General features: G+C 68.0%; 1 protein-coding gene across 3 annotated transcripts in view; it reads left to right on the top strand.

Annotated features, from left to right (window-relative positions):
- Nucleotides 1-25,401, top strand: part of CIMIP2C (ciliary microtubule inner protein 2C) — a 56,877-nt gene that overhangs the window by 7,416 nt on the left and 24,060 nt on the right. For 2 of the 3 annotated variants that reach the window (XM_075925969.1, XM_075925971.1), the window contains exon 2: nt 21,451-21,724. In XM_075925969.1, coding sequence (XP_075782084.1) covers nt 21,451-21,724 — 274 coding nt within the window. Of the gene's footprint in view, nt 1-21,059; nt 21,196-21,450; nt 21,725-25,401 lie in introns of those variants that run through there. The other variant, XM_075925970.1, reaches the window with a different exon arrangement.

The raw sequence follows: 25,401 nt of genomic DNA, 5'->3' as shown, positions 1-25,401 counted from the left end.
CGTCCGCTCAGGGCGAATTGCTCAAATCCGGGGCTCCTTACAGTCTCCCTGACTGGCGACCTCTCCAAACAGGCCACAAACCAGTCTCACAGAGCGCTTCAGCAACCTGCCTGAAGCCTCCCGAGCAAAACCCCTCTGATACCCCAGCAATATCCGTGCCCCAGATGGCCCCGGGCCTCATACACAGGTGGGGGGTCCTAACACCCAATCCCACCTACCCCGAACAAGTTCTGTCCGGTTCCAAGAAACCAGCCACAGATCCCTGGTCAATTTACCCTCTGGACCTTACCCACAAATCACGCTGGGCCAATCCTTTAGAATCTATATCTAAAGGTTTATTATTACAAGAAAGAAAAGCCTGAGAGTAAGGTTATTAAAGTACAGTACGTTACATGCACCGAATCTCCCAGTTCTCGATGCAGGCTCTAGCAGAGATGTTGCAGCTGCTGGTTTAAAAGTCCTTATTGCACATCCTACGATCAGGATGGGTTCACAGGTCTTCCGGGCTCTTCAATCCCTGCAGTGCTGCCTCTGGGATGAAGTGCTGAGCTGAGAACAAAATGGCATCGACCGCATGGCCTCTTTATACTCCTTCCTGGCCTCTTCTTGTATGCAGCCAGTCACCTGGTCAGAGGCCAATCTCTATGTTCCCTGCTGGCTGCCCTCAGGTGACAAAACCCCATTCTTTGGGTGTGTCCATAGCCTATTGAGAGCCATTGTTCCACAGGGCTTTGCTACTCAGCCTGTCCATAGCCATGCTTAACCACATTCACAGAAATATTCAGCTTCCACACAGATTACAGATTCCTACCTACACACACAGACATTATATACTCACATAAATAGCGTACATAAGATTAACAAACAATAAGCTCCCATTCAATACCCCACATGGCTCCCTTTCATACCAATTTCTGGGGCCAACACCCCCACCTATGGGTGCAGCAGCGATCTGGCTGCTTCCCTCCAACTCAGTAATGTGACACCCATACAACCTACTGGGGCTCCATCTGCAGCCCACGGATGCCCTGGCGGCTCCTTTCCCCCACACGCCTCTCACACAGCCCTGCACTCTCCCCTCCCTCCAAGCTCTTTCAGAGGGCGACGCAAATTGCCTGATCCGTGCTCCATCCCTGCTCCTCTCCCTCCCTCCAGGGCTACGTCTAGACTGCACTGTTAAATCGGAAAAAGATACACAATGTTCGAAAACGCGGACACCTTCCTTGGACATGGCGTTGCTTTTCCTGGATACTTCCGGTATCCCAGAAAAGCGCTGCGGTCCAGAGGTAGCCCAACAGCCGGAATGCTGCGAACAGCTGGCGAGCCGGAATGCTGGGAACAGCTGGTGAGCCGGAATGCTGCGAACAGCTGATTCGTGGCGCTCCAGCTCTGGGAGGGAGGGGAAGGTGCGGGGAGGGGACGGAGCACGAACCAGGGGATTTGCGCACTCCGAAAGTGCTGGGTGGGAGGGGGAGCAGGTAAGTGTGTGAGAAGCGTGAGAGGGCGGGGGCAGACAGGGGGGTTGTGAGCCCACAGGTAGAGGCCCAGTGGACCCTGGGCTGCTGGGGCCCACCCGCTATTCGTAGTTGCCTGCCCCGTGTTAGACGATCTAACAGTTCTCACTGACTGTCATTTCTCTTATACTAGTTACATTAAAAAACATGTTCAGAGCAGGAGAGTTGCAAAGTGGGGCACTCACATTGAGGAATGAAGGCTGCCCATGCAACCCCTGTGCAGAGCCATGCGCCGTATTTCATGCCATGCCTGCCCCGGGCCCTGGCTCCCTCCGCGAATGGACAGCTCTGCACGAGTCCATGTTCGGCTGCTCTTCCCGAGGCGCCCCTCTCATAGTGGGAGCAGAAAATGAGGCGCCCGCCCCGCCAGTGGCTTTCACATAGCTCCAGACCAGTCCCAAGGAGAGTCAAGATGCCAAAATGTGCGGGTGGAGATTTGAAGCCTATCAACGTCAGGAGATAATTGCCGCTCTGGTTGACTTGGCAACCATCGTTTAGCCACGTTGCCCATGCAGATGAGTGGTCTGGTCGCCAATTATCAGCATCCTGCATTTACAGAGCCTGTTCCATCCACGGACTAATTTCAGTGGGGCCTCATGGCACAACCGTACTAGAAACAAACCAATGGTTGGCTTCCAAGTGCTTTGCAACCGTGGGCAGGTCTCAAAGTGGCACTTTACAGCCATTCAGCACAGGTGTAGCATGGGGAAGGAGGGGTAGCTCAGTGGTTTGAGCATTGGCCTGCTAAACCCAGGGTTGTGAGTTCAATCCTTGTGGGGGCCATTTAGGGATTTGGGGCAAAAATTTGTCAGGGATGGTACTTGGTCCTGCTGTGAAGGCAGGGGGCTGCACTCAATGACCTTTCAAGGTCCCTTCCAGTTCTAGGAGATAGGCATCTCCATTATTAAAAGGGCCATCAGGAAGCCATTGGTTAAGTTGTGAGTAGACCCTAATCTTGGTCCAGTCTTAGGCACCTACAACAATGCAAAACCCTGCCAGGGCGCAGAGACCAAGAGATGGTTGCGGTAGAACACTGGGTTTTGCAGCTCCTGTGTTTGGTGCCTCTAACTTCTCAACTACATTGACCTGTCAAGTGGCCAAAGCTTTTCATTCCTGGAGAGTTTAATCCCTGTCCTTGGAAGTCCTTGCAACTTGCAGGTTTCCTTCATCTGGAGCTCAGGGCTCCTTAGCAGGGCCAGTTTGGCGGTGTCTGATTTCAGGACGACGTCTGAGAGCTCTCCGGGTTCAGACTGTCCCTAGATCAATCGGGTTTCGTCAATCCGGCCACACTGGGTCACGCCAGCGTCTCTCCGGCCCAGGATCCTGTCTGGGACAGCGGCCAGGCCTACGGCCCCAGTAGGAGAATATGGAACAGGGCTCGGGTAACGATGCTCAAATCCCATGTTTGGTTCTTAACGAGACGGCACGAGTCGGAGGTGCCTTTGTGCAGAAAACAACTGCAGCGGGCTGTCCCGGTTCCTCCTGACTATTTCCTTCGAGTGATACGATACAGACCGCACGGGCTGAGCAAGCGAGCGGTGTTTCAAACCCCCTCCATGGTCGTCTCTTACCTGGCCTTGAAAGTAGCTCACCTGCTTTTAGCCTGGGAGCTTAGAGGTGGCCACACATGTCCAGGCCTCCTCTCCCCCACTCTCCACCTACCAGACGGTGTGGGGGAGGGGAGCTCGGGACCTTGCAACAGGCTTCCGCCCAGCCGGAACGGGGGCCTGCCGGCTTCCGCCCCACAGGACAACCTGCTGAAGAGACTTCGGCAAGAATGGGACCAAAACCCGGAGCCCCAGCAGAGGTCTGCCAGTGTCCCGGAGCCCCGACTCCCGGCAGCTGTGTGCCGGCTCTAGCGCTCCTGAAGGTTGTCGTAGAGCTCGGTCGGCCAGCAAGCGTGGCCACCCCTGTTCTCTGAGTCCATGGGGCAGCTGCCCCGGGCCCTGTGTATTGGCAGAGCCCCTGGGAGATTACTGGCTGGTGCCTGGTGCCAGCAGCGGCTGGAGCTGCCCCCTCCACTCACCAGCAGCAGCAGGAGCTACGGGAATTGAGGGACCAGCCAGCCGAGCGGTGTAGGGGGCAGAGGTGGAGTGGGGGGGAGCTGAGCGGTGTAGGGGGCAGAGGTGGAGTGGGGGGGAGCTGAGCGGTGTAGGGGGCAGAGGTGGAGTGGGGGGGAGCCGAGCGGTGTAGGGGGGCAGAGGTGGAGTGGGGGGGAGCCGAGCGGTGTAGGGGGGCAGAGGTGGAGTGGGGGGGAGCCGAGCGGTGTAGGGGGGCAGAGGTGGAGTGGGGGGGAGCTGAGCGGTGTAGGGGGCAGAGGTGGAGTGGGGGGGAGCCGAGCGGTGTAGGGGGGCAGAGGTGGAGTGGGGGGGAGCCGAGCGGTGTAGGGGGCAGAGGTGGAGTGGGGGGGAGCTGAGCGGTGTAGGGGGCAGAGGTGGAGTGGGGGGGAGCCGAGCGGTGTAGGGGGGCAGAGGTGGAGTGGGGGGGAGCCGAGCGGTGTAGGGGGCAGAGGTGGAGTGGGGGGGAGCTGAGCGGTGTAGGGGGCAGAGGTGGAGTGGGGGGGAGTCGAGCGGTGTAGGGGGCAGAGGTGGAGTGGGGGGGGAGCCGAGCGGTGTAGGGGGCAGAGGTGGAGTGGGGGGGAGCTGAGCGGTGTAGGGGGCAGAGGTGGAGTGGGGGGGAGGTGGAGTGGGGGGGGAGCCGAGCGGTGTAGGGGGGCAGAGGTGGAGTGGGGGGGAGCCGAGCGGTGTAGGGGGCAGAGGTGGAGTGGGGGGGAGCCGAGCGGTGTAGGGGGCAGAGGTGGAGTGGGGGGAGCTGAGCGGTGTAGGGGGGCAGAGGTGGAGTGGGGGGGAGCTGAGCGGTGTAGGGGGCAGAGGTGGAGTGGGGGGGAGCCGAGCGGTGTAGGGGGGCAGAGGTGGAGTGGGGGGGAGCCGAGCGGTGTAGGGGGCAGAGGTGGAGTGGGGGGGAGCTGAGCGGTGTAGGGGGCAGAGGTGGAGTGGGGGGGAGTCGAGCGGTGTAGGGGGCAGAGGTGGAGTGGGGGGGAGCCGAGCGGTGTAGGGGGCAGAGGTGGAGTGGGGGGGAGCCGAGCGGTGTAGGGGGCAGAGGTGGAGTGGGGGGGAGCCGAGCGGTGTAGGGGGGCAGAGGTGGAGTGGGGGGGAGCCGAGCGGTGTAGGGGGCAGAGGTGGAGTGGGGGGGAGCCGAGCGGTGTAGGGGGGCAGAGGTGGAGTGGGGGGGAGCCGAGCGGTGTAGGGGGGCAGAGGTGGAGTGGGCGGGAGTCGAGCGGTGTAGGGGGGCAGAGGTGGAGTGGGGGGGGAGCCGAGCGGTGTAGGGGGGCAGAGGTGGAGTGGGGGGGGAGCCGAGTGGTATAGGGGGGCAGAGGTGGAGTGGGGGGGAGTCGAGCGGTGTAGGGGGGCACAGGTGGAGTGGGGGGGGAGCCGAGCGGTGTAGGGGGGCAGAGGTGGAGTGGGGGGGAGCCGAGCGGTGTAGGGGGGCAGAGGTGGGTGGGGGGGAGTCGAGCGGTGTAGGGGGGCACAGGTGGAGTGGGGGGGGAGCCGAGCGGTGTAGGGGGGCAGAGGTGGAGTGGGGGGGGAGCCGAACGGTGTAGGGGGGCAGAGGTGGAGTGGGGGGGGAGCCGAGCGGTGTAGGGGGGCAGAGGTGGAGTGGGGGGGGAGCAGAACGGTGTAGGGGGGCAGAGGTGGAGTGGGGGGGAGCCGAGCGGTGTAGGGGGGCACAGGTGGAGTGGGGGGGAGCCGAGCGGTGTAGGGGGGCACAGGTGGAGTGGGGGGGAGCCGAGCGGTGTAGGGGGGCACAGGTGGAGTAGGGGGGAGCCGAGCGGTGTAGAGGGGCACAGGTGAAGTGAGGGGGAGCCGAGCGGTGTAGGGGGGCACAGGTGAAGTGGGGGGGAGCCGAGCGGTGTAGGGGGGCACAGGTGGAGTGGGGGGGAGCTGAGCGGTGTAGGGGGGCAGAGGTGGAGCGGGGGGGGAGCCGAGCGGTGTAGGGGGGCAGAGGTGGAGTTGGGGGGAGCCGAGCGGTGTAGGGGGGCAGAGGTGGAGTGGAGGGGGAGCTGAGCGGTGTAGGGGGGCAGAGGTGGAGTGGGGGGGGAGCCGAGCGGTGTAGGGGGGCACAGGTGGAGTGGGGGGGAGCCGAGCGGTGTAGGGGGGCACAGGTGGAGTGGAGGGGGAGTCGAGCGGTGTAGGGGGGCAGAGGTGGAGTGGGGGGAGCTGAGCGGTGTAGGGGGCAGAGGTGGAGTGGGGGGGAGCCGAGCGGTGTAGGGGGGCACAGGTGGAGTGGGGGGGAGCCGAGCGGTGTAGGGGGGCACAGGTGGAGTGGGGGGGAGCCGAGCGGTGTAGGGGGGCAGAGGTGGAGTGGGGGGGAGCCGAGCGGTGTAGGGGGCAGAGGTGGAGTGGGGGGGAGCCGAGCGGTGTAGGGGGGCAGAGGTGGAGTGGGGGGGAGCCGAGCGGTGTAGGGGGGCAGAGGTGGAGTGGGCGGGAGTCGAGCGGTGTAGGGGGGCAGAGGTGGAGTGGGGGGGGAGCCGAGCGGTGTAGGGGGGCAGAGGTGGAGTGGGGGGGGAGCCGAGTGGTATAGGGGGGCAGAGGTGGAGTGGGGGGGAGTCGAGCGGTGTAGGGGGGCACAGGTGGAGTGGGGGGGGAGCCGAGCGGTGTAGGGGGGCAGAGGTGGAGTGGGGGGGAGCCGAGCGGTGTAGGGGGGCAGAGGTGGGTGGGGGGGAGTCGAGCGGTGTAGGGGGGCACAGGTGGAGTGGGGGGGGAGCCGAGCGGTGTAGGGGGGCAGAGGTGGAGTGGGGGGGGAGCCGAACGGTGTAGGGGGGCAGAGGTGGAGTGGGGGGGGAGCCGAGCGGTGTAGGGGGGCAGAGGTGGAGTGGGGGGGGAGCAGAACGGTGTAGGGGGGCAGAGGTGGAGTGGGGGGGAGCCGAGCGGTGTAGGGGGGCACAGGTGGAGTGGGGGGGAGCCGAGCGGTGTAGGGGGGCACAGGTGGAGTGGGGGGGAGCCGAGCGGTGTAGGGGGGCACAGGTGGAGTAGGGGGGAGCCGAGCGGTGTAGAGGGGCACAGGTGAAGTGAGGGGGAGCCGAGCGGTGTAGGGGGGCACAGGTGAAGTGGGGGGGAGCCGAGCGGTGTAGGGGGGCACAGGTGGAGTGGGGGGGAGCTGAGCGGTGTAGGGGGGCAGAGGTGGAGCGGGGGGGGAGCCGAGCGGTGTAGGGGGGCAGAGGTGGAGTTGGGGGGAGCCGAGCGGTGTAGGGGGGCAGAGGTGGAGTGGAGGGGGAGCTGAGCGGTGTAGGGGGGCAGAGGTGGAGTGGGGGGGGAGCCGAGCGGTGTAGGGGGGCACAGGTGGAGTGGGGGGGAGCCGAGCGGTGTAGGGGGGCACAGGTGGAGTGGAGGGGGAGTCGAGCGGTGTAGGGGGGCAGAGGTGGAGTGGGGGGAGCTGAGCGGTGTAGGGGGCAGAGGTGGAGTGGGGGGGAGCCGAGCGGTGTAGGGGGGCACAGGTGGAGTGGGGGGGAGCCGAGCGGTGTAGGGGGGCACAGGTGGAGTGGGGGGGAGCCGAGCGGTGTAGGGGGGCACAGGTGGAGTAGGGGGGAGCCGAGCGGTGTAGGGGGGCACAGGTGAAGTGAGGGGGAGCCGAGCGGTGTAGGGGGGCACAGGTGAAGTGGGGGGGAGCCGAGCGGTGTAGGGGGGCACAGGTGGAGTGGGGGGGAGCTGAGCGGTGTAGGGGGGCAGAGGTGGAGTGGGGGGGGAGCCGAGCGGTGTAGGGGGGCACAGGTGGAGTGGGGGGGAGCCGAGCGGTGTAGGGGGGCACAGGTGAAGTGGGGGGGAGCCGAGCGGTGTAGGGGGGCACAGGTGGAGTGGGGGGGAGCTGAGCGGTGTAGGGGGGCAGAGGTGGAGTGGGGGGGGAGCCGAGCGGTGTAGGGGGGCACAGGTGGAGTGGGGGGGAGCCGAGCGGTGTAGGGGGGCACAGGTGGAGTGGAGGGGGAGTCGAGCGGTGTAGGGGGGCAGAGGTGGAGTGGGGGGAGCTGAGCGGTGTAGGGGGCAGAGGTGGAGTGGGGGGGAGCCGAGCGGTGTAGGGGGGCACAGGTGGAGTGGGGGGGGGATCCGAGCGGTGTAGGGGGGCACAGGTGGAGTGGGGGGGGAGCCGAGCGGTGTAGGGGGGCACAGGTGGAGTGGGGGGGGATCCGAGCGGTGTAGGGGGGCACAGGTGGAGTGGGGGGGAGCCGAGCCGTGTAGGGGGGCACAGGTGGAGTGGGGGGGGATCCGAGCGGTGTAGGGGGGCACAGGTGGAGTGGGGGGGGATCCGAGCGGTGTAGGGGGGCACAGGTGGAGTGGGGGGGAGCCGAGCCGTGTAGGGGGGCACAGGTGGAGTGGGGGGGGATCCGAGCGGTGTAGGGGGGCACAGGTGGAGTGGGGGGGATCCGAGCGGTGTAGGGGGGCAAAGGTGGAGTGGGGGGGGATCCGAGCGGTGTAGGGGGGCACAGGTGGAGTGGGGGGGGGAGCCGAGCGGTGTAGGGGGGCACAGGTGGAGTGGGGAGGAGCCGAGCGGTGTAGGGGGGCACAGGTGGAGTGGGGAGGAGCCGAGCGGTGTAGGGGGGCACAGGTGGAGTGGGGGGGGGATCCGAGCGGTGTAGGGGGGCACAGGTGGAGTGGGGGGGAGCTGAGCAGGGCTGGGTGGGGGTGAGGCCTGGGGCAAAGGGGGCTATATAGGACCTGGCACCATGCTATATATCTTCAGTGAGGCCTGGACCAGCCTTTCCCCGGGGAAATCAGAGGAGTTTCTGCTCTTCCTCCCTCCCCGGTCCCCTAGCGGCCGAGCGGGGCCCCCGGTGGCCCCGCGTTTCCCTCCTCTCTGCCCGTCTCCACCTGCTGCCCGTCCCTGTTTCTCCGAGGCTGGCCTTGGAGCGGTGCTCAGGCCCTGGACTCCCGATCTCAGGCCGTTGTGGTTTCTCCGTCACAGGAGCAGGCGACGGGGCACCCCTGTTTGCCTGGGCTCCGTCTCCCCTTTCGAGCACGTTGGCTCTTGGCGGGGGGGCGGGAGGGGGCGTTTATACGTGTCAGGCGAATGGGTCGAGCTGTTTTCAGGACCAAAGCTGTTGAGGAGCAAACCCACCTCTCCCGGGACACAGACGGGACTTTCCCAACCCCCTCCAGGCTCCGGAGCCCGGTGGAGAGGAGATGGGGGCCTGGCGCGGGGACCGGTGGCAGAGGAGATGGGGGCCTGGCGCGGGGACCGGTGGCAGAGGAGATGGGGGCCTGGCGCGGGGACCGGTGGAGAGGAGATGGGGGCCTGGCGCGGGGACCGGTGGCAGAGGAGATGGGGGCCTGGCGCGGGGACCGGTGGCAGAGGAGATGGGGGCCTGGCGCGGGGACCGGTGGCAGAGGAGATGGGGGCCTGGCGCGGGGACCGGTGACAGAGGAGATGGGGGCTTGGCGCGGGGACCGGTGACAGAGGAGATGGGGGCCTGGCGCGGGGACCGGTGACAGAGGAGATGGGGGCCTGGCGCGGGGACCGGTGGCAGAGGAGATGGGGGCCTGGCGCGGGGACCGGTGGCAGAGGAGATGGGGGCCTGGCGCGGGGACCGGTGACAGAGGAGATGGGGGCCTGGCGCGGGGACCGGTGACAGAGGAGACGGGGGCCTGGCGCGGGGACCGGTGGCAGAGGAGACGGGGGCCTGGCGCGGGGACCGGTGGCAGAGGAGATGGGGGCCTGGCGCGGGGACCGGTGGCAGAGGAGATGGGGGCCTGGCGCCGGGACCGGTGGCAGAGGAGATGGGGGCCTGGCGCGGGGACCGTTGGCAGAGGAGATGGGGGCCTGGCGCCGGGACCGGTGGCGAGGAGATGGGGGCCTGGCGCCGGGACCGGTGGCGAGGAGATGGGGGCCTGGCGCCGGGACCGGTGGCAGAGGAGACGGGGGCCTGGCGCGGGGACCGGTGGCAGAGGAGATGGGGGCCTGGCGCCGGGACCGGTGGCGAGGAGATGGGGGCCTGGCGCCGGGACCGGTGGCAGAGGAGATGGGGGCCTGGCGCGGGGACCGGTGACAGAGGAGATGGGGGCCTGGCGCGGGGACCGGTGGCAGAGGAGATGGGGGCCTGGGGCGGGGACCGGTGGCAGAGGAGATGGGGGCCTGGCGCGGGGACCGGTGGCAGAGGAGATGGGGGCCTGGCGCGGGGACCGGTGGAGAGGAGATGGGGGCCTGGCGCGGGGACCGGTGGCAGAGGAGATGGGGGCCTGGCGCGGGGACCGGTGGAGAGGAGATGGGGGCCTGGCGCGGGGACCGGTGGCAGAGGAGATGGGGGCCTGGCGCGGGGACCGGTGGAGAGGAGATGGGGGTCTGGGGCGGGGACCGGTGGCAGAGGAGATGGGGGGCCTGGCGCGGGGACCGGTGGCAGAGGAGATGGGGGCCTGGCGCGGGGACCGGTGGCAGAGGAGATGGGGGCCTGGCGCGGGGACCGGTGGCAGAGGAGATGGGGGCCTGGCGCGGGGACCGGTGGCAGAGGAGATGGGGGCCTGGCGCGGAGACCGGTGGCAGAGGTGATGGGGGCCTGGCGCCGGGACCGGTGGAGAGGAGATGGGGGTCTGGCGCGGGGACCGGTGGCAGAGGAGATGGGGGCCTGGCGCGGGGACCGGTGGCAGAGGAGATGGGGGCCTGGCGCCGGGACCGGTGGAGAGGAGATGGGGGTCTGGCGCGGGGACCGGTGGCAGAGGAGATGGGGGCCTGGCGCGGGGACCGGTGGCAGAGGAGATGGGGGCCTGGCGCGGAGACCGGTGGCAGAGGTGATGGGGGCCTGGCGCGGGGACCGGTGGCAGAGGAGATGGGGGCCTGGCGCGGGGACCGGTGGCAGAGGAGATGGGGGTCTGGCGCGGGGACCGGTGGCAGAGGAGATGGGGGTCTGGCGCGGAGACCGGTGGCAGAGGAGATGGGGGGCCTGGCGCCGGGACCGGTGGCAGAGGAGATGGGGGCCTGGCGCGGGGACCGGTGGAGAGGAGATGGGGGCCTGGCGCGGGGACCGGTGGCAGAGGAGATGGGGGCCTGGCGCGGGGACCGGTGGAGAGGAGATGGGGGACTGGCGCGGGGACCGGTGGCAGAGGAGATGGGGGGCCTGGCGCCGGGACCGGTGGCAGAGGAGATGGGGGCCTGGCGCGGGGACCGGTGGAGAGGAGATGGGGGCCTGGCGCGGGGACCGGTGGCAGAGGAGATGGGGGCCTGGCGCGGGGACCGGTGGCAGAGGAGATGGGGGCCTGGCGCGGGGACCGGTGGCAGAGGAGATGGGGGCCTGGCGCGGGGACCGGTGGAGAGGAGATGGGGGCCTGGCGCGGGGACCGGTGGCAGAGGTGATGGGGGCCTGGCGCGGGGACCGGTGGCAGAGAAGATGGGGGCCTGGCGCGGGGACCGGAGGAGAGGAGATGGGGGCCTGGCGCGGGGACCGGTGGCAGAGGAGATGGGGGCCTGGCGCGGGGACCGGTGGAGAGGAGATGGGGGCCTGGCGCGGGGACCGGTGGCAGAGGAGATGGGGGCCTGGCGCGGGGACCGGTGGAGAGGAGATGGGGGCCTGGCGCGGGGACCGGTGGCAGAGGAGATGGGGGCCTGGCGCCGGGACCGGTGGCAGAGGAGATGGGGTCCTGGCGCGGGGGCCTGGCGGGGGGACCGGTGGAGAGGAGATGGGGGTCTGGGGCGGGGACCGGTGGCAGAGGAGATGGGGGCCTGGCGCGGGGACCGGTGGCAGAGGAGATGGGGGCCTGGCGCGGAGACCGGTGGCAGAGGAGATGGGGGCCTGGCGCGGGGACCGGTGGCAGAGTAGATGGGGGCCTGGCGCGGGGACCGGTGGCAGAGGAGATGGGGGTCTGGCGCGGGGACCGGTGGCAGAGGAGATGGGGGTCTGGCGCGGAGACCGGTGGCAGAGGAGATGGGGGCCTGGCGCCGGGACCGGTGGCAGAGGAGATGGGGGCCTGGCGCGGGGACCGGTGGCAGAGGAGATGGGGGCCTGGCGCGGGGACCGGTGGCAGAGGAGATGGGGGCCTGGCGCGGGGACCGGTGGAGAGGAGATGGGGGCCTGGGGCGGGGACCGGTGGAGAGGAGATGGGGGCCTGGCGCGGGGACCGGTGGCAGAGGGGATGGGGGCCTGGGGCGGGGACCGGTGGCAGAGGAGATGGGGGCCTGGCGCGGGGACCGGTGGCAGAGGGGATGGGGGCCTGGCGCGGGGACCGGTGGCAGAGGGGATGGGGGCCTGGCGCGGGGACCGGTGGCAGAGGAGATGGGGGCCTGGCGCGGGGACCGGTGGCAGAGGAGATGGGGGCCTGGCGCGGGGACCGGTGGCAGAGGAGATGGGGGCCTGGCGCGGGGACCGGTGGCAGAGAAGATGGGGGCCTGGCGCGGGGACCGGTGGAGAGGAGATGGGGGCCTGGGGCGGGGACCGGTGGCAGAGGAGATGGGGGCCTGGCGCGGGGACCGGTGGCAGAGGAGATGGGGGCCTGGCGCGGAGACCGGTGGCAGAGGAGATGGGGGCCTGGCGCGGGGACCGGTGGCAGAGGAGATGGCGGCCTGGCGCGGGGACCGGTGGCAGAGGAGATGGGGGCCTGGCGCGGAGACCGGTGGCAGAGGTGATGGGGGCCTGGCGCGGGGACCGGTGGCAGAGGAGATGGGGGCCTGGCGCGGGGACCGGTGGCAGAGGAGATGGGGGCCTGGCGCGGGGACCGGTGGCAGAGGAGATGGGGGTCTGGCGCGGGGACCGGTGGCAGAGGAGATGGGGGCCTGGCGCGGGGACCGGTGGCAGAGGAGATGGGGGCCTGGCGCGGGGACCGGTGGCAGAGGTGATGGGGGCCTGGCGCGGGGACCGGTGGCAGAGGAGATGGGGGCCTGGCGCGGGGACCGGTGGCAGAGGAGATGGGGGCCTGGCGCGGGGACCGGTGACAGAGGAGATGGGGGCTTGGCGCGGGGACCGGTGACAGAGGAGATGGGGGCCTGTCGCGGGGACCGGTGACAGAGGAGATGGGGGCCTGGCGCGGGGACCGGTGACAGAGGAGATGGGGGCCTGGCGCGGGGACCGGTGGCAGAGGAGATGGGGGCCTGGCGCGGGGACCGGTGGCAGAGGAGATGGGGGCCTGGCGCGGGGACCGGTGGCAGAGGAGATGGGGGCCTGGCGCGGGGACCGGTGGCAGAGGAGATGGGGGCCTGGCGCGGGGACCGGTGGAGAGGAGATGGGGGCCTGGCGCGGGGACCGGTGGCAGAGGAGATGGGGGCCTGGCGCGGGGACCGGTGGAGAGGAGATGGGGGCCTGGCGCGGGGACCGGTGGCAGAGGTGATGGGGGCCTGGCGCGGGGACCGGTGGAGAGGAGATGGGGGCCTGGCGCGGGGACCGGTGGCAGAGGAGATGGGGGCCTGGCGCCGGGACCGGTGGCAGAGGAGATGGGGTCCTGGCGCCGGGACCGGTGGCAGAGGAGATGGGGGCCTGGCGCGGGGGCCTGGCGGGGGGACCGGTGGAGAGGAGATGGGGGTCTGGGGCGGGGACCGGTGGCAGAGGAGATGGGGGCCTGGCGCGGGGACCGGTGGCAGAGGAGATGGGGGCCTGGCGCGGAGACCGGTGGCAGAGGAGATGGGGGCCTGGCGCGGGGACCGGTGGCAGAGTAGATGGGGGCCTGGCGCGGGGACCGGTGGCAGAGGAGATGGGGGTCTGGCGCGGGGACCGGTGGCAGAGTAGATGGGGGCCTGGCGCGGGGACCGGTGGCAGAGGAGATGGGGGTCTGGCGCGGGGACCGGTGGCAGAGGAGATGGGGGCCTGGCGCGGGGACCGGTGACAGAGGAGATGGGGGCCTGGCGCGGGGACCGGTGGCAGAGGAGATGGGGGCCTGGCGCCGGGACCGGTGGCAGAGGAGATGGGGGCCTGGCGCGGGGACCGGTGGAGAGGAGATGGGGGCCTGGCGCGGGGACCGGTGACAGAGGAGATGGGGGCCTGGCGCGGGGACCGGTGACAGAGGAGATGGGGGCCTGGCGCGGGGACCGGTGGCAGAGGGGATGGGGGCCTGGCGCGGGGACCGGTGGCAGAGGAGATGGGGGCCTGGCGCGGGGACCGGTGGCAGAGGAGATGGGGGCCTGGCGCGGGGACCGGTGGCAGAGGAGATGGGGGCCTGGCGCGGGGACCGGTGGCAGAGGAGATGGGGGCCTGGCGCGGGGACCGGTGGCAGAGGAGATGGGGGCCTGGGGCGGGGACCGGTGGAGAGGAGATGGGGGCCTGGGGCGGGGACCGGTGACAGAGGAGATGGGGGCCTGGGGCGGGGACCGGTGGAGAGGAGATGGGGGCCTGGCGCGGGGACCGGTGACAGAGGAGATGGGGGCCTGGGGCGGGGACCGGTGGAGAGGAGATGGGGGCCTGGGGCGGGGACCGGTGGAGAGGAGATGGGGGCCTGGCGCGGGGACCGGTGGCAGAGGGGATGGGGGCCTGGCGCGGGGACCGGTGGCAGAGGGGATGGGGGCCTGGCGCGGGGACCGGTGGCAGAGGGGATGGGGGCCTGGCGCGGGGACCGGTGGCAGAGGAGATGGGGGCCTGGCGCGGGGACCGGTGGCAGAGGAGATGGGGGCCTGGCGCGGGGACCGGTGGCAGAGAAGATGGGGGCCTGGCGCGGGGACCGGTGGAGAGGAGATGGGGGCCTGGGGCGGGGACCGGTGGCAGAGGAGATGGGGGCCTGGCGCGGGGACCGGTGGCAGAGGAGATGGGGGCCTGGCGCGGAGACCGGTGGCAGAGGAGATGGGGGCCTGGCGCGGGGACCGGTGGCAGAGGAGATGGGGGCCTGGCGCGGGGACCGGTGGCAGAGGAGATGGGGGCCTGGCGCGGAGACCGGTGGCAGAGGTGATGGGGGCCTGGCGCGGGGACCGGTGGCAGAGGAGATGGGGGCCTGGCGCGGGGACCGGTGGCAGAGGAGATGGGGGCCTGGCGCGGGGACCGGTGGCAGAGGAGATGGGGGTCTGGCGCGGGGACCGGTGGCAGAGGAGATGGGGGCCTGGCGCGGGGACCGGTGGCAGAGGAGATGGGGGCCTGGCGCGGGGACCGGTGGCAGAGGAGATGGGGGCCTGGCGCGGGGACCGGTGGAGAGGAGATGGGGGCCTGGCGCCGGGACCGGTGGCAGAAGAGATGGGGGCCTGGCGCCGGGACCGGTGGCAGAAGAGATGGGGGCCTGGCGCCGGGACCGGTGGCAGAGGAGATGGGGGCCTGGCGCGGGGACCGGTGGCAGAGGAGATGGGGGACTGGCGCGGGGACCGGTGGCAGAGGAGATGGGGGACTGGCGCGGGGACCGGTGGCAGAGGAGATGGGGGTCTGGCGCGGGGACCGGTGGCAGAGGAGATGGGGGCCTGGCGCGGGGACCGGTGGCAGAGGAGATGGGGGCCTGGCGCGGGGACCGGTGGCAGAGGAGATGGGGGCCTGGCGCGGGGACCGGCGGCAGAGGAGATGGGGGCCTGGCGCGGGGACCGGTGGCAGAGGAGATGGGGGCCTGGCGCGGGGACCGGTGGAGAGGAGATGGGGGCCTGGCGCGGGGACCGGTGGAGAGGAGATGGGGGCCTGGCGTGGGGACCGTTGGAGAGGAGATGGGGGTCTGGGGCGGGGACCGGTGGCAGAGGAGATGGGGGCCTGGCGCGGGGACCGGTGACAGAGGAGATGGGGGCCTGGCGCCGGGACCGGTGGCAGAGGAGATGGGGGCCTGGCGCGGGGACCGGTGGCAGAGGAGATGGGGGCCTGGGGCGGGGACCGGTGGAGAGGAGATGGGGGTCTGGGGCGGGGACCGGTGGCAGAGGAGATGGGGGCCTGGCGCGGGGACCGGTGGCAGAGGAGATGGGGGCCTGGCGCGGAGACCGGTGGCAGAGGTGATGGGGGCCTGGCGCGGGGACCGGTGGCAGAGGAGATGGGGGCCTGGCGCGAGGAGATGGGGGCCTGGCGCGGGGACCGGTGGCAGAGGAGATGGGGGCCTGGCGCGGGGACCGGTGGCAGAGGAGATGGGGGCCTGGCGCGGGGACCGGTGGCAGAGGTGATGGGGGCCTGGCGCGGGGACCGGTGGCAGAGAAGATGGGGGCCTGGCGCGGGGACCGGTGGCAGAGGAGATGGGGGCCTGGCGCGGGGACCGGTGGCAGAGGAGATGGGGGCCTGGCGCGGGGACCGGTGGAGAGGAGATGGGGGCCTGGCGCCGGGACCGGTGGCAGAGGAGATGGGGGCCTGGCGCGGGGACCGGTGGAGAGGAGATGGGGGCCTGGCGCGGGGACCGGTGGCAGAGGAGATGGGGGCCTGGCGCGGGGACCGGTGGAGAGGAGATGGGGGCCTGGCGCCGGGACCGGTGGCAGAAGAGATGGGGGCCTGGCGCGGGGACCGGTGGCAGAGGAGATGGGGGCCTGGCGCGGGGACCGGTGGCAGAGGAGATGGGGGCCTGGCGCCGGGACCGGTGGCAGAAGAGATGGGGGCCTGGCGCCGGGACCGGTGGCAGAGGAGATGGGGGCCTGGCGCGGGGACCGGTGGCAGAGGAGATGGGGGCCTGGCGCGGGGACCGGTGGAGAGGAGATGGGGGCCTGGCGCCGGGACCGGTGGCAGAAGAGATGGGGGCCTGGCGCCGGGACCGGTGGCAGAGGAGATGGGGGCCTGGCGCGGGGACCGGTGACAGAGGAGATGGGGGACTGGCGCGGGGACCGGTGGCAGAGGAGATGGGGGTCTGGCGCGGGGACCGGTGGCAGAGGAGATGGGGGCCTGGGGCGGGGACCGGTGACAGAGGAGATGGGGGACTGGCGCGGGGACCGGTGGCAGAGGAGATGGGGGTCTGGCGCGGGGACCGGTGGCAGAGGAGATGGGGGCCTGGCGCGGAGACCGGTGGCAGAGGTGATGGGGGCCTGGCGCGGGGACCGGTGGCAGAGGAGATGGGGGCCTGGCGCGGGGACCGGTGGCAGAGGAGATGGGGGCCTGGCGCGGAGACCGGTGGCAGAGGAGATGGGGGCCTGGCGCGGGGACCGGTGGAGAGGAGATGGGGGCCTGGCGCGGAGACCGGTGGCAGAGGTGATGGGGGCCTGGCGCGGGGACCGGTGGCAGAGGAGATGGGGGCCTGGCGCGGGGACCGGTGGCAGAGGAGATGGGGGCCTGGCGCCGGGACCGGTGGCAGAGGAGATGGGGGCCTGGCGCCGGGACCGGTGGCAGAGGAGATGGGGGCCTGGCGCGGGGACCGGTGCGCGGGGACCGGTGGCAGAGGAGATGGGGGCCTGGCGCGGGGACCGGTGGCAGAGGAGATGGGGGCCTGGCGCGGGGACCGGTGGCAGAGGAGATGGGGGCCTGGCGCCGGACCGGTGGCAGAGGAGATGGGGGCCTGGCGCGGGGACCGGTGGCAGAGGAGATGGGGCCTGGCGTGGGGACCGGTGGAGAGGAGATGGGGGCCTGCGCGGGGACCGGTGGCAGAGGAGATGGGGGCCTGCGCGGGGACCGGTGGAGAGGAGATGGGGGCCTGGGGCGGGGACCGGTGGCAGAGGTGATGGGGGCCTGGCGCGGGGACCGGTGGCAGAGGAGATGGGGGCCTGGCGCGGGGACCGGTGGCAGAGTTGATGGGGGCCTGGCGCGGGGACCGGTGGCAGAGGAGATGGGGGCCTGGCGCGGGGACCGGTGGCAGAGGAGATGGGGGCCTGGCGCCGGGACCGGTGGCAGAGGAGATGGGGGCCTGGCGCGGGACCGGTGGAGAGGAGATGGGGGCCTGGCGCGGGGACCGGTGGCAGAGGAGATGGGGGTCTGGGGCGGGGACCGGTGGCAGAGGAGATGGGGGCCTGGCGCGGGGACCGGTGGCAGAGGAGATGGGGGCCTGGCGCGGGGACCGGTGGAGAGGAGATGGGGGCCTGGCGCGGGGACCGTTGGAGAGGAGATGGGGGCCTGGCGCGGGGACCGGTGGAGAGGAGATGGGGGCCTGGCGCGGGGACCGTTGGAGAGGAGATGGGGGCCTGGCGCGGGGACCGGTGGAGAGGAGATGGGGGCCTGGCGCGGGGACCGTTGGAGAGGAGATGGGGGCCTGGGGCGGGGACCGGTGGCAGAGGAGATGGGGGCCTGGCGCGGGGACCGGTGGAGAGGAGATGGGGGCCTGGCGCGGGGACCGGTGGCAGAGGAGATGGGGGCCTGGCGCGGGGACCGTTGGAGAGGAGATGGGGGTCTGGGGCGGGGGACCGGTGACAGAGGAGATGGGGGCCTGGCGCGGGGACCGGTGGCAGAGGAGATGGGGGCCTGGCGCCGGGACCGGTGACAGAGGAGATGGGGGCCTGGCGCGGGGACCGGTGGCAGAGGAGATGGGGGCCTGGCGCGGGGACCGGTGGAGAGGAGATGGGGGGCCTGGCGCGGGGACCGGTGGCAGAGGAGATGGGGGCCTGGCGCGGGGACGGTGGAGAGGAGATGGGGGCCTGGGGCGGGGACCGGTGGCAGAGGTGATGGGGACTGGCGCGGGGACCGGTGGCAGAGGAGATGGGGGCCTGGCGCGGGGACCGGTGGCAGAGTTGATGGGGGCCTGGCGCGGGACCGGTGGCAGAGGAGATGGGGGCCTGGCGCGGGGACCGGTGGCAGAGGAGATGGGGGCCTGGCGCCGGGACCGGTGGCAGAGGGAGATGGGGGCCTGGCGCGGGGACCGGTGGCAGAGGAGATGGGGGCCTGGGGCGGGGACCGGTGGAGAGGAGATGGGGGTCTGGGCGGGGACCGGTGGCAGAGGAGATGGGGGCCTGGCGCGGGGGACCGGTGGCAGAGGAGATGGGGGCCTGGCGCCGGGACCGGTGGCAGAGGAGATGGGGGCCTGGCGCGGGGACCGGTGGAGAGGAGATGGGGGTCTGGGGCGGGGACCGGTGGCAGAGGAGATGGGGGCCTGGCGCGGGGACCGGTGGCAGAGGAGATGGGGGGCCTGGCGCGGGGACCGGTGGCAGAGGAGATGGGGGCCTGGCGCGGGGACCGGTGGCAGAGGAGATGGGGGCCTGGGGCGGGGACCGGTGGAGAGGAGATGGGGGTCTGGGGCGGGGACCGGTGGCAGAGGAGATGGGGCCTGGCGCGGGGACCGGTGCAGAGGAGATGGGGGCCTGGCGCGGGGACCGGTGGAGAGGAGATGGGGGTCTGGGGCGGGGACCGGTGGCAGAGGAGATGGGGGCCTGGCGCGGGGACCGGTGGAGAGGAGATGGGGGTCTGGGGCGGGGACCGGTGGCAGAGGAGATGGGGGCCTGGCGCGGGGACCGGTGGCAGAGGAGATGGGGGCCTGGCGCGGGGACCGGTGGAGAGGAGATGGGGGCCTGGCGCGGGGACCGGCGGCAGAGGAGATGGGGGCCTGGCGCGGGGACCGGTGGCAGAGGAGATGGGGGCCTGGCGCGGGGACCGGCGGCAGAGGAGATGGGGGCCTGGCGCCGGGACCGGTGGAGAGGAGATGGGGGGCCTGGCGCGGGGACCGGTGGCAGAGGAGATGGGGGCCTGGCGCGGGGACCGGTGGCAGAGGAGATGGGGGCCTGGCGCCGGGACCGGTGGCAGAGGAGATGGGGGCCTGGCGCGGGGACCGGTGGCAGAGGAGATGGGGGCCTGGCGCGGGGACCGGTGGCAGAGGAGATGGGGGCCTGGCGCGGGGACCGGTGACAGAGGGGATGGGGGCCTGGCGCGGGGACCGGTGCCGTTCCTCAGGCCGGCGAGACAGGGTTGACGCAGCTCCCGGATGCTGCAGGGTGCTCCCTGGCCCGCAGGCCTTTCTTTGCACAGTCGCTGGCTGCAGGCAGACTCGGGGCTCTTTCTTAGCAGCTGTTCCTTGGAGGGGGCCCCAAACATTCCTGGAGGGAGGGCGCGGCGGCTCAGGAGTGCTCCGGGCGCTCAGCTCCGGGCCGGCTCCTAGCCGGGAGTCGGCTGCAAGGAAACCGAAGGGCTTTTCTTCAGCCGTCCTCCATCAGGCAGACTCCGCCTGCGTGAGACGTACCCGGTGCCGGCCCAGAGCCATGGACCCAGCACACGAGAACTGGAAGGGACCTCGCGAGGCCGAGTCCAGTCCCCTGCCCCGTGGCAGCCCAAGCACTGTCTAGCTCAGGGGTGGGCAAGAATTTTTTTGCCAGGGCCCACTTCAGAAATGTTTGAGGTGACCCGGGGCCATGCCGGAAGGGGCGGGGCCTCAAGCCGAAGGGGCGGAGCCAGGTTACTTCCCTTCTTCCCCACCCACAGACCATAATTTATCTGGGGGTGGGGGAGCCTTTGCTCCCTCCTCCCCCCGACGTTCCCCCGAGGTGCGCTCCCCACCCCCAGGGCCTAATTGGTGGGGAAACCATATCCAAGGGCTCTTTGGCCCTTTTGCATCTCCCCCCGCCCTCCCCCCCACTCCTAGCCGTGGTTATTGGATCGATCCCTCTCTTCTCCGAGGTCTTTCAGCTGTATGTAAAGCGCGGATCTTTCAAACAGCACCTGGACCTGGCCGGATCTTATTGTTGCCGTCTCAAACTGGGTCATTTTTCGCCATCGGAAAGGCTCTTTAGAGGCAACGTGCAGAAAATCTTTATGGTGCAGCCACATTCCATCCCCCTCCGCCCCCCCCTCGAATTAGCGCAGTGAAAGAGAGAAGCAGGTGCTCTGTTCAAGCCAGCCCCTTGCGGAATCTAAGCCAGGGAATAAAAACACGCTCTCTGAGACTCGGCCGCAAGTTCGCCCTCTTGGCCTTCGCGAGCCTGTATGTTAATAATAATGGAGATTGCCTAGCTCCTAGAACTGGAGGGGAGCTTGATAGGTCATTGAGTCCAGTCCCCTGCCTTCTCAGCAGGACCAAGTACCATCCCTGATGAATTTTTGCCCCAAATCCCTAAATGGCCTCTGCAAGGATTGAACTCACAACCCTGGGTTTAGCAGGCCAATGCTCAAACCACTGAGCTACCCCTCCCCCTCTGCAGTCAGAAAGCCGGAGGGTGCTAGTGGAGCCGTGACGCCGATTCCGAGCAATCGTCGTGACGAGCCAGTGTGAGAATAATGTCAACTTGTGCACATTCGCTGCAGACGCACTGAAGCAGAAATGGCTTTTTTGGGGGGGGGAGGGGAGGAGACAAGGGGGATCTATTACAGCATCCTTGCTCTTCTTTAAGCTCTTATTATCAGTGCGGTTTTCTGCTACAAACGTTGCCAGAGCGACCAGGAATGGCACCTAATCTGTGAGCCGGTGCACATGAGCGCAGTAGCTCTGAGGAACTGGGTCTGTTCACGCCGGTTGAGGATCGGGTCTTACAGACTTACCCTGCTGATGAAGCGTGGAGCTCATGTCTAGTGGGGTGACTCTCGGCTCCATCCCCCGGCCAGCGCCGTGGAGGGTCAATCAGTCCTGGGGCGTGTAACCTGGTGATGTTTCAGTTGACAAGTGTCGACTATGCCCTCACTCCAATGCTCCTCTCTTGGTCTCTGTGACCCTCCTGAACTCCCCTCGACACTGGCAGGTCTTAGCCCCATTTTGCAGACGGGGGCGTGGAGACACAGGAGCGTAAGGGACTTCGAGGTACCCGTTAATTCCAGGTGTCCGCCTGGGGCCCGAATGTCAGAGATCGGCCACTGACGGCCACGCTCCGCAACGCAGGCTCCTGTGGGACCCACCCAGAATTAGCGGCGGTGTACGGGACTCAGCCCAGTGCGTGCGCTCCCGGCCTCCTGGCTTCCCTTCCTCAGCATCACGCCTGTAGCTGGCCAGCTGCCGCTCTGCATGGGAAGGTGAGGGGAAGGCGCCGTTTCAGGGTGTAAGCAGAGGCACCCAGACCTGAGAGGAGCCTCTCTCTCCCCTCCTCCTGGCTTTCTCAGCTAGGACCTAGGTGGGATTTTGAGTGGGGGTACGTTGGGGCCCTCTCTGATGTAGCTAAACCAGAGCCATCCGCCCCTCCCGGCCGCGCATGGTGCATTTAGACGGAGAGACGAGGGTCCCGTCCCCAGGGTGCCCCCAGCCTCACGGCTTCTATCTCTTTTCTGCAGGTACCGTGGGCATGTCCCCAACACGGTGTTTTCCTTCGGGGACACCTACGGGAACACCACCATGAAATACTTCCAGGATTTCCGCAGCGCTGCCATGGAGACCAGCCGCTGCCCCTACAGCAAAGGGGGCCAGTTCCCCACCCTCTTCTCGCCCGACCCCGGCCTCGTGCTGGGCTGCAGGGCACGGGGCTGGGACAGGTGGCTGCACGCCCCGTCCTACTCCCGCTTCAACTTGGATTTCAACCGCTCCGAGGAGCTGAAGGAGTTTTACAAGGTGAGGAGGGGCTCCTCGCGGCAGGGCGCGGGGCCTGCTCGGACACAGCGCCTGAGCTAAGCGGGCAGGCCGGCGGGTAGGCGCCACCCACCCGCCCCAGCGAGGGGCACCTTGCAGATGCCCTGGACTGAGCCAAGATGCAGTCAGCACAATTAAACCATCAGCCACAAGCCACAGTCAGTGCCCTCGGCCTCTGGCGCCCACCCACCAACACGAGAGCAGCCAGACGGGGTCAGACCAAAGGTTCATCCGGCCCTGTGTCCTGTCTGCCCACAGTGGCCAATGCCAGGGGCCCCAGAGGGCGTGAACAGAACCGGGAATCACCACAGGGCCCCCCCGTCGCCCATTCCCAAACTGAGATGGTCTTTTCCACTGCACTAATGCTGGCTCCGAAGGCAGCTTGGGTTCCAAAAAGTGCTGGCTACATCCATGTGGCTGGGTCCATCCTCTGGTTATCAGACAGGCTGGGTAGCGGAGTGAGATGTGGGCCTGAAACAAAAGCCCCTGTAGCGCAGGCCCAGTGTGAGACCTGAGGCCTGGCTAATAGGGTTGCCAGGTGTCTGGTGTTGACCCAGACAGTCTGGTATTTTTGCCGCCTGTCCGGTAAAAAAATGCAGACAATATCAGACATCCAAAATGTCCGGTATTTTCTGATTTTTTTTCCCCACCAGGAGGTGAAAATACCGGACACCTGGCAACCCTATGATGTGCTCAGCAACTGGGCCCAGCCCCATGGCCCCTGATACTCCCATTCCCCCATTCCCAGACCCCCTGTTTACCTGGTTCTGCAGGGAAGCTGTGTTCTGGCTTGATCAAGAAAACAAAATGGCTGTTGGCAAAAAGCCTAAAGACCAAGGGGAAGCAATGCCTCCTCTGGGTCTTAGTGCTCAACCTCTCCCATGTTCCTTTCCCTATTCTGACTCTGCACTCACTCTGAAAGGGGTCATTGCTGTTTTAATGCTGTTTTATGATTTCATTTTTTATTTGGGTTTTTTTTGCTTAATAACTCTTGAAGTCCTTTTTTTCCCCTTTTCTCAACAACTGTGGTCTCTCCCCCCTTCTTTTTTTTCTCCCCTCAACAGAATTTTTTCCCCAGTGTTTTTTGTTTTTTTGGGAGGGGCTGGGGGGGTTCAGTATTTTTGGTTAAACCATCTGGCAACCCTACTGGCTAACAATGGACAACACTGGGCTAATCTAAAGCACAGCTAAGCTGTGAGCAAGAGGCAGGCCCCAGCTCCCAGAAGTTGGCACCAACAGGGCTGAGAGAGCAAAGCACTACTGGGTAATAGGCCCAGGGGTGGGGCAGTCACTGGTCCTGAGCATACGTCAAAAGCACTTGGTCCCCCCAGCTCGCTGAGACAGGCCTTGGTACCAGCTCCCCACGGACACCGACCCTGGGTCAGGCAAGGGTCTGGACTGACAGCGTGATGGAGAGAGATGCTCTAATCCAACCGCCAGGTGCAGGGTGAGGGGTGGGTCTAAGCGGCATCTGAGGGCAGCAACTGGACACGTCAGCAGTGCCACGTGTGACGGCGCGTTGGGGGTTCCCCGTCTCCTGCACCCCCGAAATGGCACGAACAGACTCCGCCAGCCAGTAGAACAGAGGGAGTTTATTGCTTCTCCAGGACACAGCACAGCACAGATGTAATCTGGTCACAGGAACTGGGGCTAGGAGGCCTCAGTGCTCCCCTTGAGATGGGGGGTGCCTGGGCCCTACAATCCCAGCCCCTTCCCTAGCTCCTTCTCCCCTGCTTCCCAGACTGAAACTAAAGACCGTCCCTTCCAGCCCTGCCCCCCAGCCAGGGGCGGCATCCACCTTCCTTTGTTTCTCTCCCTGGGGGGTAGCTGGTCAGACAGGTTGAGAGACCCTCTTTGTATAATGACTCACCCCCTGCCCTGCTGGGCCATGCTACAGCCAGCGGAGGTCACTCACCACCCACTGCCCAACATAGCAACCAGCAAAGTACCCCCCACTACGTCACACCACGTAAATTGTTTGTCCCTGTGGATAGCGGGGTCTCGGGGGGCAGTCTGTCCGGCCTAGGGGGAAGTGGGGCCTCCCACGGTCTGAATCATAGAATCATAGAATAATAGGACAGGAAGGGACCTCAAGAGGTCATCGAGTCCAGCCCCCCGCCCTCAAGGCAGGACCAAGCTCCGTCTACACCATCCCTGACAGATGTCTATCTAACCTGTTCTTAAATATCTCCAGAGAGGGAGATTCCACCACCTCCCTTGGCAATTTATTCCAATATTTGACCACCCTGACAGTTAGGAATTTTTTCCTAATGTCCAATCTAAACCTCCCCTGCTGCACTTTAAGCCCATTACTCCTTGTCCTGTCCTCAGAAACCAAGAGGAACAAATTTTCTCCTTCCTCCTTGTGACACCCTTTTAGATATTTGAAAACCGCTCTCATGTCCCCCCTTAATCTTCTTTTTTCCAAACTAAACAAGCCCAGTTCATGAAGCCTGGCTTCATAGGTCATGTTCTCTAGACCTTTAATCATTCTTGTCGCTCTTCTCTGTACCCTTTCCAATTTCTCCACATCTCTCTTGAAACGTGGCGCCCAGAACTGGACACAGTACTCCAGCTGAGGCCTAACGAGTGCAGAGTAGAGCGGCAGAATGACTTCACGAGTTTTGCTTACAACACACCTGTTGATACAACCTAGAATCATATTTGCTTTTTTTGCAACAGCATCACACTGTTGACTCCTATTCAACTTGTGGTCCACTATGACCCCTAGATCCCTTTCCGCCATGCTCCTTCCTAGACAGTCGCTTCCCATCTTGTATGTATGGAACTGATTGTTCCTTCCTAAGTGGAGCACTTAGGAGTGAGCTGAGCCCGTTGTGGTGTAGCGGTGCAGTAGGCCTACTGACAGCTCTGACTGTCTGTCCCTTCACAAGGAACCTGGCCGGGCGCGTTCGACCCCGATCCGGTTTGTGGTCTTTGGGGCTCTCTCGGCGCTGGCGGTGGCAAGTCAGCATGGCCCACGCCAGTGAGCACACCCGCGGGCAGCCGACTGGGCGTCACCGCGGAGCAGACCAGCCAATCCTGACTACAAGTAGGGAGGGGCGCCCTCGCCTCTGTCGGAGGCTGGGAATTGACCACAATGAGGATTCCCGGCTCTGTTCCCTCCCTCTGGAGCACCGGGCATTGGCCGCTGTGGGCTGCATGGACCTTTGGGCTGACCCAGCCTGGCCGCTCTGATGCCCTTGACCACCCCCAGCAAGCCCCATTGGGAGAGGCGTAGGTGGTCGCGCTCTCAGTGTTGGCATGCTCACGAGCCGGCCGGCAGAGGGAAGGCGGGGTGGGCGTGGAGGGGCAGGGCTCCCCTGCCGCGGGGACAGCGCGGGCGTCTCTGCGGGCACTGGAGGAGGCGCCCGGCGTTGCGTAATTGCCTGAGAGAGGACCTGGCAGCTGCCGGGGGGAAGGAACGAGAGCGGAGCCCGCCTGGCGCCCCACTGCTCTGCACAGCGGAACGCAGACAGTGCCCTGGAGCTTGCTCCGGGCTGGACAGGAGGGCGAGCTGGGGCAGGGAGGGGGCGTCCTGGGAGAAGAAAGCACATGAAGCCCAGGAAGAGGGTACGGGGAGGGACGGGACCGTGGGCGCGCCCCCAGGCCTGGACGTGTGTCTGATCGCACAGGGGGCGTGTTCCCCGGACTGGAGC

Source organism: Pelodiscus sinensis, chromosome 3 (assembly GCF_049634645.1).
Source record: "Pelodiscus sinensis isolate JC-2024 chromosome 3, ASM4963464v1, whole genome shotgun sequence".
Lineage (NCBI taxonomy): Eukaryota > Metazoa > Chordata > Testudines > Trionychidae > Pelodiscus > Pelodiscus sinensis.
Note: the sequence above shows the minus strand (reverse complement) of the source record. Positions and strands in the feature narration are given on the sequence as shown.